The following is a 14,609-nucleotide window of genomic DNA, read 5'->3' on the forward strand; positions in this document are numbered from 1 at the left end:
AAACAACTATCTAATATACAATAGTTCCCGACTATAAAGAATCGATGAATTCACAACAAGTACGTAGTTGATTATCGGTACAGTTCAGGGAGGCTAACAACTTTTTTTTTTGCCAGATGTAATTCACCATGAATAACCTGTTCTTATAACTCAATGTAATTTTGCTTGTGAATATTTCACATTTTTATTTTAGTTTAAATACACCATAAATCACAGCAAACGTACATTTATCATTCCTTCAGTGACCAATATTGACCATCTTATATCAGTCTTATAAGATGCGTAATTTGCAGTAGCTTTTTAATTTTGTTTTTTAATATATTATATGAATATGCTCTATACCCAGTATGTTATTGATGACTTTATTTGTCTTTGAGTATTGGACCAACACCACGTTGTCAAAATCAAGACACTGAGAGTCGTGTTTGAATTAAAGAAGGTTGTCTCTACAAATCATATATAAGTATTATATTACCCAGTAAGATTTTGTCATGTGTGAAAACAATATCTTCCAGGCCTCCTTACGGACCGAGAGTTTTAATTATTTCGGATAATAATCTTTCCACCAAGATATTTGATTAAGAACTTAATAATCAATCTGGGTGCAAAATCCTCAAAACATGGCTCAATATCAGACGATGAGGTAATTGTCACGTGTTCGTTGATAATATCAGAATGATGATTACGTCGTGATCTTGGGAAGAATAATAACGGCACCAGTGAAGCTAATAGTAGCAAACACAATGAGTAGTATTCTATCGACAACAGCTGCTAACGCGATCCATTCCTCACGAATCTGTTACAACGAATACAAATCAAATATAATTATAATTCACAAATTGTTACTTTTGCTGTATAAAATTGAATCACAGGAGTACAGTGAGGAATCACGTGGGTGCACTAGAGAATCGCTTGGGAACACTTTTGAATCACGTGGGAACACTATAGAATCATGTGAGTAAACTTATAAGTCACGTGGGAACACTATACAATCACATATACATTACGTTAGAATGCAACCAGATGATATCATATGCAATATATATATATCATTATCTGTTTTACCATCAGCACCTCACGGGAGTATTGTTTAACGGCGTGCAACGAATCCCAAAATAATTCTTCTGGAGCAAGACTACTAATCGAATTGCATAAATTCAATCCGGCAATTTTTTTGAAATTCAGATTAAAATTAATTTATTTTATTTTTGAGAGTTTGTTTTGGCTAGTGCATCAGTATGTAAGTCGCACGTATATCACCAAATAAACAGGTAATGAGCCCCAGCAATTCGGTGACAGCCATATTTGATTTTAACCCAAATCGTACTGTTTTACTTACGGTAGCCGTTTAGCTCAACAAAGAGTTTTGATCGGTAACCAACCACATAATTATTAACATTATCGCGTGTAAGGAATGAATTAGCAACACCATGTGATAATTTATGTCCATGGCGAAAGAAGCAGAAACGGGCAACATATTATGGGTAATTTACTTTGAATAAGTGGCACTGGTATGTCATTATATAAACTACTTGAACGTGGCTTATACATTTGATTTAAACTGGCCAAGTTTGTGTAAGTTAGTGATCACTTGGTCAACAAAGCAGACTGTATAGCTGCCAGTTTGACCATTCATAACCATGTAGTTAATATCGTTCGGGAATACATGTCATATTGACTTATCATCAGGTCTGTATTGGTAACGGAAACAAATTGTACTAATTTAAATTAATTCTTCCCAGTGGACACTGGATATTTCTCAGTGACGTGTATTTTCATTATTTTAATGTGTAACCATTTTTATGAATAACTATCAATCAAGATTATATATATTAATATTCAAGTACAGCTTTATAAATGTTTATCCGTTAGAAATATAATTGTTGTTGTATACTTACCTCAACAAATGTCTCATCTGGGGCAATATGCTGCATTATTTTATGAACGTAATCTACAAGTTTATCTAGTCGACTCACAATTTTCTTGTAGTATTTGTCTTCATATATGCACATTTGAGTGTATCGATATTGATTTCGTCTCTGCTTGCATATAGCTTTTATATAACAACGTGCCTGTGCATTAAGTTGACTATGCAATCCTGATTGACATAGACGCGGCAAGTCACTCTCGAAAGATGCGTTTTCAAATTCTAAATTCGCAATCACTAATGGCGATTTAAGGTGCTTATTGCTTTTGTGGTTGACTATTGGACTGGTTTTAGAAATAGAATATACAGATTTCTTTCTTGTCCCCCTTCGTTTTACTAGCAGGATATCAGCAAGTTTTCCTAGCAGAATGTTCCTAGCCCAGTTAGGAACTCTCGTAGGACACCGATCCGCTCTGTTATATAGTCTAGACACGAACGCAGTCAACATAACGGAGAGTCCGATTAATATTATACTGAAGAGGAGATAGACAGTCACATACGGCAGCTCAACGGACGTGGCGGGTAACAAGTCAATTACGAGAAGATTAAATACGTATATTGTCAGCAAGAGTGAAATGCTCAGACTGACTTTGTCCGTTGACACCGATGGTAGACAAAATACTACCACAGTCAGCATTGATACAACTACACATGGAAGAATCAAATTTACAATATAATACAGTGGTTTACGTTTGATTTCCATGGTAACGATTATGCTCGTGAAGGTGTCTGACACACCCATGAAGGTTTTTGCGATGGCGACTGCTTTTGTTGTTAAAATATCCCACTCTACATTAGGTATGTACTTTTCCAGAGGTGCGTTGTCTTGCTGGGGTCGCAGGACCACCTGCCTGTCTGTGTACGCCCACATTCCGAATTCGTACTCACAGCTCTGGACGTCGACGGGAAAGTATGTAATGTCCATGATGCACGGTGTATGGAGGATTTGTGGCGTGACCTTGAACACAACTCCGTTGCTATGTAAAATCAGGTTCAATCCATTGATATTTAGCCTGGGAAATCCTTCGAATTCATTGTCGTCACTTTCGGAAAATTGTAGAAAAAAATACAATATTACCGTTATAAATGTGTACAGTGACTTTATAGTCAACACATTGACAATGTGATAATTCGAAACAAAATTTGAAACTGATCATAAATTTAAATAAGTGTTCGTATATTGTTACTATAAGAGATATAATACTAGACATAAATACGTAAAGCTAACCTGTTTAAAAGAGAAAGATCCGGATTCCAAATTCTTCCAACTGGCACAACTACAGATGTAAGACCTTCATAGTCGCATTCACGCCATGATAATCGATGATCTGTCCATTCCTAAAAGAACCGATACACATTTACATAATCGTGACACATTATCATTATATATAAAATACGACACTTTTATATAATTCATCGAATTATGCATTGTTCAATTGTTATGAGTTGTGATTAATATTTCTAAAATAATAAAATGTATTATACCAAGTCAGAATGGGAAATCTGTACACGACTGCAAAGATAAACCCGAGGATATGCATATGAAAACACACTAAACTTTAATATTTATATTCAAATAACTTTTTTTAAATACTATCAGTTGCCCAAAATAATGTTGTCCCGAGTCTTATTTGGGTAAACAATTATTTCACCTGGAACTATAGTTTTTTCAATCATATTTTAGACTTCTGACCTCATTATGGTAAACTACCCTTTTCGAGATTGAGGTTTATCATTCAAATATAAAAACTATATGTAGATATTGAAAAGGTAGTTGATTAAACTGGTATTTTTTTTTATTCTAATCTTAAATGACTTACACAATATACAATCGCTTACAGCAAAAGACTATGATGGAGGACTAGTGTGTCATGGAATTCTAATCGCTATGACTAATTGTATGTTAAGAACACAGTTATTGCAGCTGATATGGATGTAGAGTAGTTCTTCCATAAAAGAGTATTGCGTAACAGCTAATGTGGCACATTTTATGTTATCTTTTCCACTTATTATTATTGTTATTTTCAAATTTGCACATTTGCGCATTGCTGTAAATACTACCATTTGACGTAACAGTTATGAACACTAATGACTAACAATGCTTTATGTTTACCTACTATCAACATTGCCTCAAATACAAATGCATCTGCGCATGCTCACAATTTTATTTAAATTACATTTAGTAAGATTTCAGATCACATTTGCTATTTGAACTCATTTGGGAAGATATATCATATTTATGATAGTGACTAATTCTCCCTGGTAATGTGATTTACCAGGTTTCAAAACAATCTGTATATATCTGTATTTTATCCCGAGGTTTAATTCTACGTAATATTTATTCATAGAACAAATTGCTTCAATCTTTATTTTAAATGTAATCTAAGCTCGGTCCCTTTTTTCATTATATAATGATTACCTAAAAGCTTCCTAAAATAGTTTATGTATTGCACTTTGATGATCCTCTTTGATTTCTTCTGATAATACCACTCACATTTAGTTATGATCTAATCTTATAGTCTATACCGTGTGGTATAAATAGCATGGATATATTACCTGTATCGTATTTGTTTATTTTGCCAAATTAATTCTGACATTCCAATCAAACCATAGATTCATTGGATAATGGAAAACCCAAGGTGAACGGTAGATTTAAAACAAACGTCAGATGAAATAAGAACGAACTGCTCAGATAAAAGGAATCAAAATATACTAATTACTCACCTGATATATCCACGCACTAGTCGTGATTATTTGAGCTTTCTCGTCCTGAAGAAAAAAATGAAAATGTTATCCACCAAAACAATATTTATAATTAGAAAAATTACGAACGCCACAATGATTCTTAAAAATTAAATACATACGTTATCCATTAATAAAGATGATTATTGACAAAATACAACTAATTTCGGAACGAAATTCCCACTATTTAATGAAAACATAAGAATGTCATAATTTCCTGAAAAAATAACAAATAATAATCTATCTATGCGTTATTAGGTGCATTGCCACGCACATTCATGGCGTGCCACCATTGATGGAAATGTTTACTATTCAATGTATACGTACCACATCTATTAATTGTGTTAAGGACATCCAGAAAAAGACTTCTACCGTGTCATTTACTTCATGGATTGGACGGGATAGTACAGTGTAGTTGTCCAGTAAGTGATGCAGTAGTCGTTCTTCACTAGATAAGTAATTATCATCTGGAAATTAACATTATATAGGATATTAGTATAACTAACATCATTTACAGCAAAACAGCATATACCAAGCAAATACGTTACAAAATTACTTTGGTCACCGATAGCACCGATAACAATAACATTTTCTGTTCCGTGAAAAGCCGTATCAGTACACGTTTCAAAAAATAGCAAAATTTATCCTAACGTTCGATTTGCTTCTAATATGGGGTAAACCACGTAACCAACATTGACGCGCTCCTCGATATTGACGTCAATTTTTTTATTGATATTGAACGCATAATCACGTCAATTAACGCAAAAGTTCGCTTAGCGCAACACGTTTTTTATTGTCATTACAGACAATAATATCTTATTACATTATTTCTAAAAAGTATAATAATAATGTTATAACAAGAATACCGCAATGTATGTACTCAAGTAGTGCGACTCGCATTTTTGGTATTCTCGTTATCTCATACCATATATTAAAAACAAATGGGGGAAAATCTGTCTTCAGAAATGTACTTGTATCAAGTTTTCAAAGCGCACTAAATATTATATTACCATGAACTGCTATGCGAACACAGTATGTCCTCTATTCCATTGAATTGTACATTAGCCATTAATCGATTTGCTGGTTACTGACCTTGTCTTGTCCGTAATGAACCTAAGCTGATTAATAGATTGCCCCTACGTCATAAATAGCCAATACGAGACGTCAGAAGCTAATACACACAACTGTCGCGAACTTTAACTCTATTAAGTCTAGGAGAGTAGATTTTCGATAAATATCAGCCGATCACTCACAATACACACGACTCCAAATAAAGCATTACACAAGTTTAGTGTCACACAGCTTGACTATTCCAGGTCAAGTTGATGTTGCCACAAAACTTCCTAACTTGAATCATGGCTATGCAATTCTAAATGTTGAAATTCGCACTATCATAATCATAACAATAAGACAATGGTGTGGCAATAAGACTATAATAAGAACGCAACTAAATTAACTAACAGTTGTTGATTAAAAACTGTAAAGAGAGTTCTAAAATTTGGAATGGGGATAATACTTACTTAAAGCGGGGGAGTCGTCATCTGCGTCTGCGTCAGATGGCCATAGCGTGTTATTGTTTACAAACAAGCGTATAACCATGAGCCTTTGTGTTTTAGCGTGAGTTGTTATCGTCGGTTGCGTGCTCAGGTGACGACCCTCCCGCTTTAGAAAACAGCATTATTACCTAAAATATCCCTTACATGTAAGTCTAGTGGTATATAAACCAAGTGTATTTAAGTTGATCTTTGATATTTATCACATACTGTCACATACTGTTTCAGTATTCCTGACACAAAGTATATGAACCGATCACCTCCAGCAGTATGATGAAGTTTACTCCGGTCCCACGATAGAAATTAAATCGAACCCATAAAGTGATCGATATTTACACTTGGCGTCTCTGTAAGACTTTAATGGTGAGATCAAAGCTCAGTTTACTAATGTACGGGTGTTACTTGCGGAGACATTTGGTGTAGATGTGTCATAGAAATATGGTCCTTGTCATGTTCTCATATCGGTTCAATATAATTCTGTATAAAAACATGCACTATATATTCACACACACACGCCATACTAGTAATCTTAATGAAATTGAGATGGGAGGGGGGTAAAGGTGGGATAACCTGACCTTTAAACCAATATTCATTTTGAATAATAGTTTTATTATTTTTACTGACATTATTGAATGTATCGTTAGTATTCAAGTGTTGCTTATTACGAATATTCCCGAAGTAATCACATATATAATTTATTATACAAATCAAATTCTCTTTCAAATATAGCAAAGAATTATGTGTTTTAAATTTAATGAAGCAACACATACACAACTATATACTACTAGGATTATTTGTGTGCGTAGTTTATAACCATAGGCTATGTTTAAAGCTAATATCCAGAAAATTATCAAGGATGCAGACCACGTCACCGACATTTCTGAATCGCGGCAAACTGACCCGATCGTGCCCATCACGAATACAATGATTATATTTGAATACGTAAACAATCAAGATGTCTGCACCTGATATCTTAAATGTCCCATCTCAAACAAAACAGGATAGCAATGCGACAGATCACCTGTGGCAAAAAAACAAACAAAAACAGAATACTATTTTTATCGCCATACAGTATGCTGGTGACAGGCAAACATAATATAATCACCATTCGAAATAGTCAGCGTGAATGTGAAATTAAGACGAGTGTATTTGAGTATTCACCAAGGCATGTGTTTTATCCGGTGCCTGACGTGTCAATCACAGTGAAACTATAAAGGCTAATTGATCAATATCCTCTTCGGACAATTCCAAGGAATTGAGACATTATCGGTAAAACTATGAAATTATGACAGATTAGTTGATGGTATTGGACATTTATTTTGTCAACTTATAGTATTTTATTTTATTTGCATATGCAAAATACTATTGGGGTAGTAAGATTGCACCATCATAGGTACCAATGCCAAAGCGATCTATAAATATGTCAGAAGTAAGACTTGAAGATAACTGGTTTACCACACAAACTACTGCAAATGAGACAGAAATTCGGCACCGTCTGAAAGCCCCGAACAGCATCTTTCAATCAAACTCATGTCAGTATGAAGTGTAATAACACAAATTGGGTGCTATTAGGAGGCGACAGGACTTTCTCCTGCTGCAAATTAAATGTCCTAGTGTTGAGCAAAAAGGAAATCTTTATTTGAAAGAGTAACAATATGAGACTATTAAGGGAAGCAGCCTCATCGATTGCAATATCCGGTAGCCTTGTCTGAATATAAAGTAAGGTAAAGGTACATTATCGGAGACTACACGATTCCACTGCTCGTTGATGTAGCACACAAATCACATTATTCTCTACTTTGAAACCTCCTAAGTCATGTTCCAGTCTGCATAAACATAGTTTTTGTCAGCCATACTAAGGAAGTTCGCTTATTTTATGAGGTTAAGCGGAAATGTATAAATATATTGTCAATTAACGGACACTGGAATACTTTAAATGCAAGAGTAATTGATTAACTTACGTTTTTGGTTTATTACTATATACGCTAATCGTTCATCGAGTTAATGCTGTTTATGACTGGGTGTTGAATAGTTCGAAATCATACATAGGGGCTACAAAACATCATGATATGCCGTTGACTACCTGAGTTAGAAAGCTCAATGTTGCACATATTTACCATCAGTTCTTAGCCAAAAAACTACGTAATGACGTTTACTTGAACACCTTTAACTCTTGGAATCCTATTAATATGTAAGGTGAATAATGATGTTCACAAACAAATTGTAGATATGTGCACCAGGTGGTTGATACTGCAGTGAAAATGAGTTTTCATTCTTGTATTGACCTTGACTATTAACGTGTTATGGGACAATATCCATTTATGTCACTATAAATTAACTAACAATGGTTTAATACTCATGATACGTCAATCATTGTGTGAATGCAGGACATCCGCAACTAATAACACGAACGATATCCTGTATGTGAATGTGTTATTACTGTCAGGGTAATCCATCAATTTATGTAAACACGTTTAAACTTGGTCACAAAATTTTATTTTTTAGATGTACACTAAATATACTATATACTAAGTATTTAATCATTCATATCTGTTAAAACCCTCAGTGTTAATTCGGTCTCTATGTTAACTAATCACCCTAAATCGAAACAAATCATTACACAGTGTTCTGAGTGCATTTGCTAAATATGTGAGCACACCGTCATACCATTTTAAAGCAATAATGAAAATGAATAGAATTCGCGTCTATTGAACTGCTATGAATGCATGGTATTTCTAAAAATGTGTTAGTTCAAGCGTTTGTAATTGAGTAATTCATCATATTTGAAATATAATGGTATTGATAACATAATAAATCAACTGAATGCTAACATATTTGACAGCTAGAGTAAATATTGCTTTTTAAGAATGCAGTGATCACTCAAATGTTGTCATGATTGCTAATGTAGCTATAGTAATTGATTTATGCTATTGTATCAATGTATGACGTCGGAGTGTTTTTCTGATTTGCCACTATCAATATTTTTTTAAATCTCAATGATGTGATTTACTTTCAAAGAGAAAAAAGTTCAACACGTTTTTAAGAATAGTATCATAAGGTCAATAACCTCGACCATTTACTTACTCCTCTAACTACAAGCAATAAATGGAATTAAAAACTTGCTGATATTTTAGTAAACAGAGTTTCTATACCTCGATCGTTTTACGGCAGTGAAACCAGTATCTACGTCATGAGGTCAAATAATACCAAATTATATTCACTGATGAAACATGAACAATTGTCGTTTTGTCTTGTGATGTACTTGAACAATTTACATTTAAACAAACAACCTATAGTATGTAAAAATGGCGCCCGAGCAGCCAGAGATTCGCCATTTTGTCAAAAACCAACAGTGATGTTCATCCTTCAATGAACGGATGTAGCGTATTTTTAACCGAATCTGTCGTGTTCAACAATATAATATGGAAATAACAAAACACGTAATTTGTAAAACCTACATCGAATGTGACATTTATTATTAATAGCGGCATAGTTGTTCTATTTTGACAATATAATATACTGAATAACTTTGTTTAATTTGTATGGTATACGTAGACACTAAGATTATAAAGTGCATATTTGATTGGTCAAAGGATTCAGTTGTACACATATTATGCATTAATTAATTATATTGTCTTTAGGGATTGACCTTCGGGGAATCATAGTATTACAACTAGATACGTAATGATGTGTGCAATATGGACAAAACAAAAACAAAATATTTGCCTTTTTTCCAAGCCTGTTCAGGTCATTTCAAATGTAATCTTTGTGGGCAATTATTTTTAAAAGATAACAAAATGGCTTCAAAACTTTCTGTCGATGACGAATATTAACACATCATAATTTGTCATATTTGATGTAGTATTGGATAATGGCAATTATTACGTGACGACGGACACTAATTTGCATAATTTGGGGGTTTGTGTTAATCTTATTACTTTATGGATTTGTAATCTCTAAAACAACGACAAACTGCCCAAATATCTGAAAAACAAACCGTCGATATGATAACCGATTTTTTAATTCTATGGTGAACACTTTTTTCTGTTGTCTTTCAAGTCTTCCATTTTTATTTTATAAGCACTATATTATAATGTGCAATGTGCTGTCAACGGAACCGAATCCATACCTACTTCAAAACCCGTTTCTTTCAGTTAAATTACTGACTTCCACAGTTCAAACGATTGACCAGTGTAAGGGTATTGAGTTCTGCACATGCGCAATTGTATCTTCCAAAGAATTAACCACGTTCGCTTGCTGTTTTGGGTGATATCAAATATGACCTCAATCAAATTGCAGCGTACATGCATGTCATATCATATGTGTCTATGATCCCCCAAACTGTTGGTACTGGATTGTATAATTTACTCACGATTCCACACATTCCAAAAAGCAGCCTTGCTGAATTTATCATATCTTTTGTTGAGTGATTAGTGGTTTTGTATCGCTAAGCATGTGTGTTCACCGTCTTAAACAGTGTTTCTCGTTGTTTTTTTATTTATAATATATATGACAGCATGTAATGAATTATCTATTGCATTTTGTTACACAAACAGAAGCTGCACTACAGTAGCCACAACGAATTAATATTCAAGAAAAAACCTCGGTGTCACACGACCTTTGCGACCTAGTGCTAATTTCTGCGCGTACCCCAGAGACGAGTCATTGATTATTAATAGCTTGAATAAGCCATGGAATATTAATCATTAAAGTAACGATGATACTAATACGCGGTTGTCAACATTGTCAAATGACACATTGCAGGTGACCTATATTTGTGGTGAAATCAATATATTTGTATTAGTTTATTTTCATAAATGCGTGTGTGCATAATAGCAAGGTATTCGATGTATCTACGTAATCTGAAATACGGGTTTCAATAACTTGAATGACAGTACCATATGTCTTTATGGTAAATTTAGGATGGTTGAAGATGTAGCGTATCTTGTTTAGTGAATAAAACGAGTATTATTATTTTAAAACGTCCACAAAAGCAGGTAGAAATCGTATAGGGCCACTTAGATGATTGGACCTCGTAGATAATACGCGGGTGTTTGTTCTTTGACCTCGGGCTGGTTAATCATTTCAGTTCATTGTATGTTTCCGTTGTAATTAATGTAGAATAGGGTAATGTATTTCTAAAATTTTCGATTAATGAATTGCTACTCATTTGAAAATACTTCTGAGATCTTGAAGGGGGCAATTACAAGAGAGGAAATCATAGAAAACCTGTACTGTGATAGTCGACAAGTGTTGGTCTCACGTAGATGATTTTGATAAAGATACTTATCTAAACCACGGGGAGTTGGACAAACTTATGTATTTTAATAAATTATTAAATAATAAATTGTTATATAACTTTTCCTTTACCCACCCTTCTTGGTATTGATTTCAAGTAATCACTGATCCTTGTTTATACCACTCTTTCCTTTATCACAAATTTGTTATGCGCTAATGTTATATGCAAATTTGAACGCGCGATGTAGACACGCCCTATTATAGTAAAATATCCCAAGGGTTGAAACGCGCCAGGTCTGTGGCATCAAATCACGCATTCAAACCTTTCAAAGTTCGTTTTCTACACATATATGGCATCTGTAATGACATGGATGACATTAGAAAGTGACACAATTGCATTTGCACTTGAATATTTGTCAAATTAAAACTCATTGCGATCGAGCGCCATGGCAGGAGAACAACCGTAAAGCCGGAAACCGGATGTTGCGATCTTTGACCTCTATCGCAAAGAATGACTCATATATTGTTGTCACATGATCAGAAGTAAGCAATTTTCCCATGAATTGTGCTGCTGCTATGTTGATTATTTTCATTAGGAAGATCTCGAAGAGCAACGCGAACGACATCTGAAGTAGAAACCATTTTACAGAAGAGTCACTGATTCATTGAAGTTACGTCGCGTCGGAGATTACACTCGCCGGATTAGAACAAATTCGCGCGCAGCATTCCATGTTTATTAATGCATCTCATGAATAAATTAAATGCCCACCGGCTTTACGGTTGTACTCATGCCACAGTCCTGGCGCGTTTCAACCCTTGGGATATTTTACTATAATAGGGCGTGTCTACATCGCGCGTTAAAATTTGCATATAACATTAGCGCGTAACTAAGTTGTGATGAAGAAAAGAGTGATATGAACAAGGGGGGGGGGGGTAAAAGACCAGGAGGGGTAAAAGAAAAGTTATATAACAATTTATTATTTAATAATTTATTAAAATACATAAGTTTGTCCAACTCCCTGTGTCTAAACGCGTTTGTTTCGGTGGCTTGTAGACATTAACGTTGAACTTAATACGTGAATTGCAAATCGAAATAGAACAAGAACAACCCGAGATAATTCCTTTTCCTAATTAGTATGTGTACTTGAGAATCGCACTCAACATGAATAAAACATCGTAAGTTTTTATAACTTTTCATTCATGTATCCAACGGAAACGAACGAGACTATTCCCATTTACAGTGTTTGAACATAGATAAGTTCAGTCATCATGTTGTCTGATACACAGTGAGACAAGAATACATCATTTGTTTACGTGAATTAAAGACAAAATATAATAGTATGATGGTATTTATACTCAAGTTTATATGATACAATTAACTGTATAGGCAATAACAGGTAACAGGTGTTTATATTACACAAATATTACACTCAAAATGATTAAAAATAACACATGACACGGAACAGTTCATATCACTGTTGCCAACCAAAAATCGTTTGCCGTAATCGGATAGGAACAAACAGACAATTCCATTGCAAAATTAATTGTCATGCTAGTTGGTTAACATAGATTTAAGTTCTGCCATCACGTCTTTAGGTTGATTCGAAACACTGTTGTTCGTTTGATTTTTGATATATGGACGAGTTTATAAAGGAGAAACATGTCCACATATATATGTAATATTGGAATCCAACTGCGCAGTACATTTTTGCAAATTAAATTTCAGTTATTATTTGAGGTTAACCCACACGTGCGCTGCATATATTGCTATTAACGCAGTCTAAAACCATGCAATCGTTACATGCTTAACCTGTTATCTTCCAATGGAACAACATATGTGCAACTGCTAATGAGTTGTAAGTTATTATACACGATTACATTGCCGGGGGCAAACATAGTGCAGTCATGTGTTCACTAAAATAGAAAATTATTTACCAGGCATCACAAATACGACTATTCATGCGCCAATGGAATTAACAATAATGACCATTACCCCTGAATAAATACCCTCATTAATGCTATGTGACCACATTATGGCCAAATTAGTGTGAAGTATAAAATATATAACGTAATGTTATAATAAAATAACATTTTATTTCCTATTATATTATTCACAATAATGCCCTTGCGATTGACACGCCGCGTGTTGCAACAGACTGCGATACCAGCTATACAAATGTACGCACAAATTATCACACCATTTAAACAACTGTGACATTGTGTTTTCGTTTTTGATGCATGTTCACGAACTACTCGGTCCCACCCCCACACAGGTGACGCATTTATAATGTATCACGATACCGAAAAAAATCACAATTTCACCATTGCTTTTAAACACTAAATCACAATTTATAAATAATAAATAAATAAATATTAAGTGGTCGTAACATGTGATATTTCTGTTTATGCATCAAAATGGCGTTGGACAATAAAAGCTGTGATGCATTCGGAAATAATACAAAATTACATATATCAATGACATTTTTATGAATTTCTATCTCATACACGAATGCATGGAAATTATGAAAGCTACGACATGTACATGTTGCGTGATTATTATTACTAGTGGGTGAACATTTCTTATATAAGGAAGTTATACTGTCGGACTTACCTGCAGCTAGAATATTCGTAGGACGGGACAGAATTATAATTGTCACCGAAAAAATGAGAACACCAGCTACACTGCGCGATTTTGTCACCTCGAACGCCATTTTGGTTAGGAGATGAAACTTGATGTACGCCGACACGTCGTGTTCGCTTTGCACTGGATGTCGGCTAATGAACGTAGTCCCAATGGATCACTATATTCGTGGTACTAATAAGCAGGAACTAAGGTTGACAACTCGTAAAATTATGAGTTGCCTCGTATTCGATCTCCAACAATACCTTTCTTTCACGTCATCCCTACAGGTCTCGTTAGTCAATGTTATCCCGTCACTGAATCACCATGGTAATACTCCACGGATGCTACATGTGACCCAGTCATTTCTGAATCTTTACAGCGTCATAGTTCAGGGATGCCCTGCGGATATGGAAAGCTTAAGAAAAACGCTGATATCCGGCTAATATGCTTTCTTGTAATCCTGCTCACCAAGTGCCTAGGGAGAGTGCGCCTGCTAATTCAACAATCAATGTGACTGACGGTAATC

General features: G+C 34.5%; 1 protein-coding gene and 1 long non-coding RNA gene across 2 annotated transcripts; both read right to left on the reverse strand.

The window, feature by feature from the left end:
- Positions 1-348: 348 nt before the first annotated feature.
- LOC146735754 (uncharacterized) lies at positions 349-1,979 on the reverse strand. Its single transcript, XR_014931196.1, has 2 exons — positions 1,899-1,979; positions 349-796 (listed from the first exon to the last, which is right to left on the reverse strand). It is a non-coding gene; the product is annotated as an uncharacterized LOC146735754 (long non-coding RNA).
- A 205-nt stretch (positions 1,980-2,184) lies between these two features.
- On the reverse strand, positions 2,185-14,171 carry LOC102806970 (neuronal acetylcholine receptor subunit alpha-2-like). Its single transcript, XM_078009346.1, has 6 exons — positions 14,072-14,171; positions 4,997-5,136; positions 4,652-4,696; positions 3,156-3,265; positions 2,235-2,970; positions 2,185-2,211 (listed from the first exon to the last, which is right to left on the reverse strand). Exons 1-6 carry the CDS (start codon positions 14,169-14,171, stop codon positions 2,185-2,187), a joined length of 1,158 nt encoding a protein of 385 aa, XP_077865472.1.
- Between the last annotated feature and the right edge of the window lie 438 nt (positions 14,172-14,609).

Source organism: Saccoglossus kowalevskii, chromosome 12, assembly GCF_978046115.1.
Source record: "Saccoglossus kowalevskii chromosome 12, keSacKowa6.1, whole genome shotgun sequence".
Lineage (NCBI taxonomy): Eukaryota > Metazoa > Hemichordata > Enteropneusta > Harrimaniidae > Saccoglossus > Saccoglossus kowalevskii.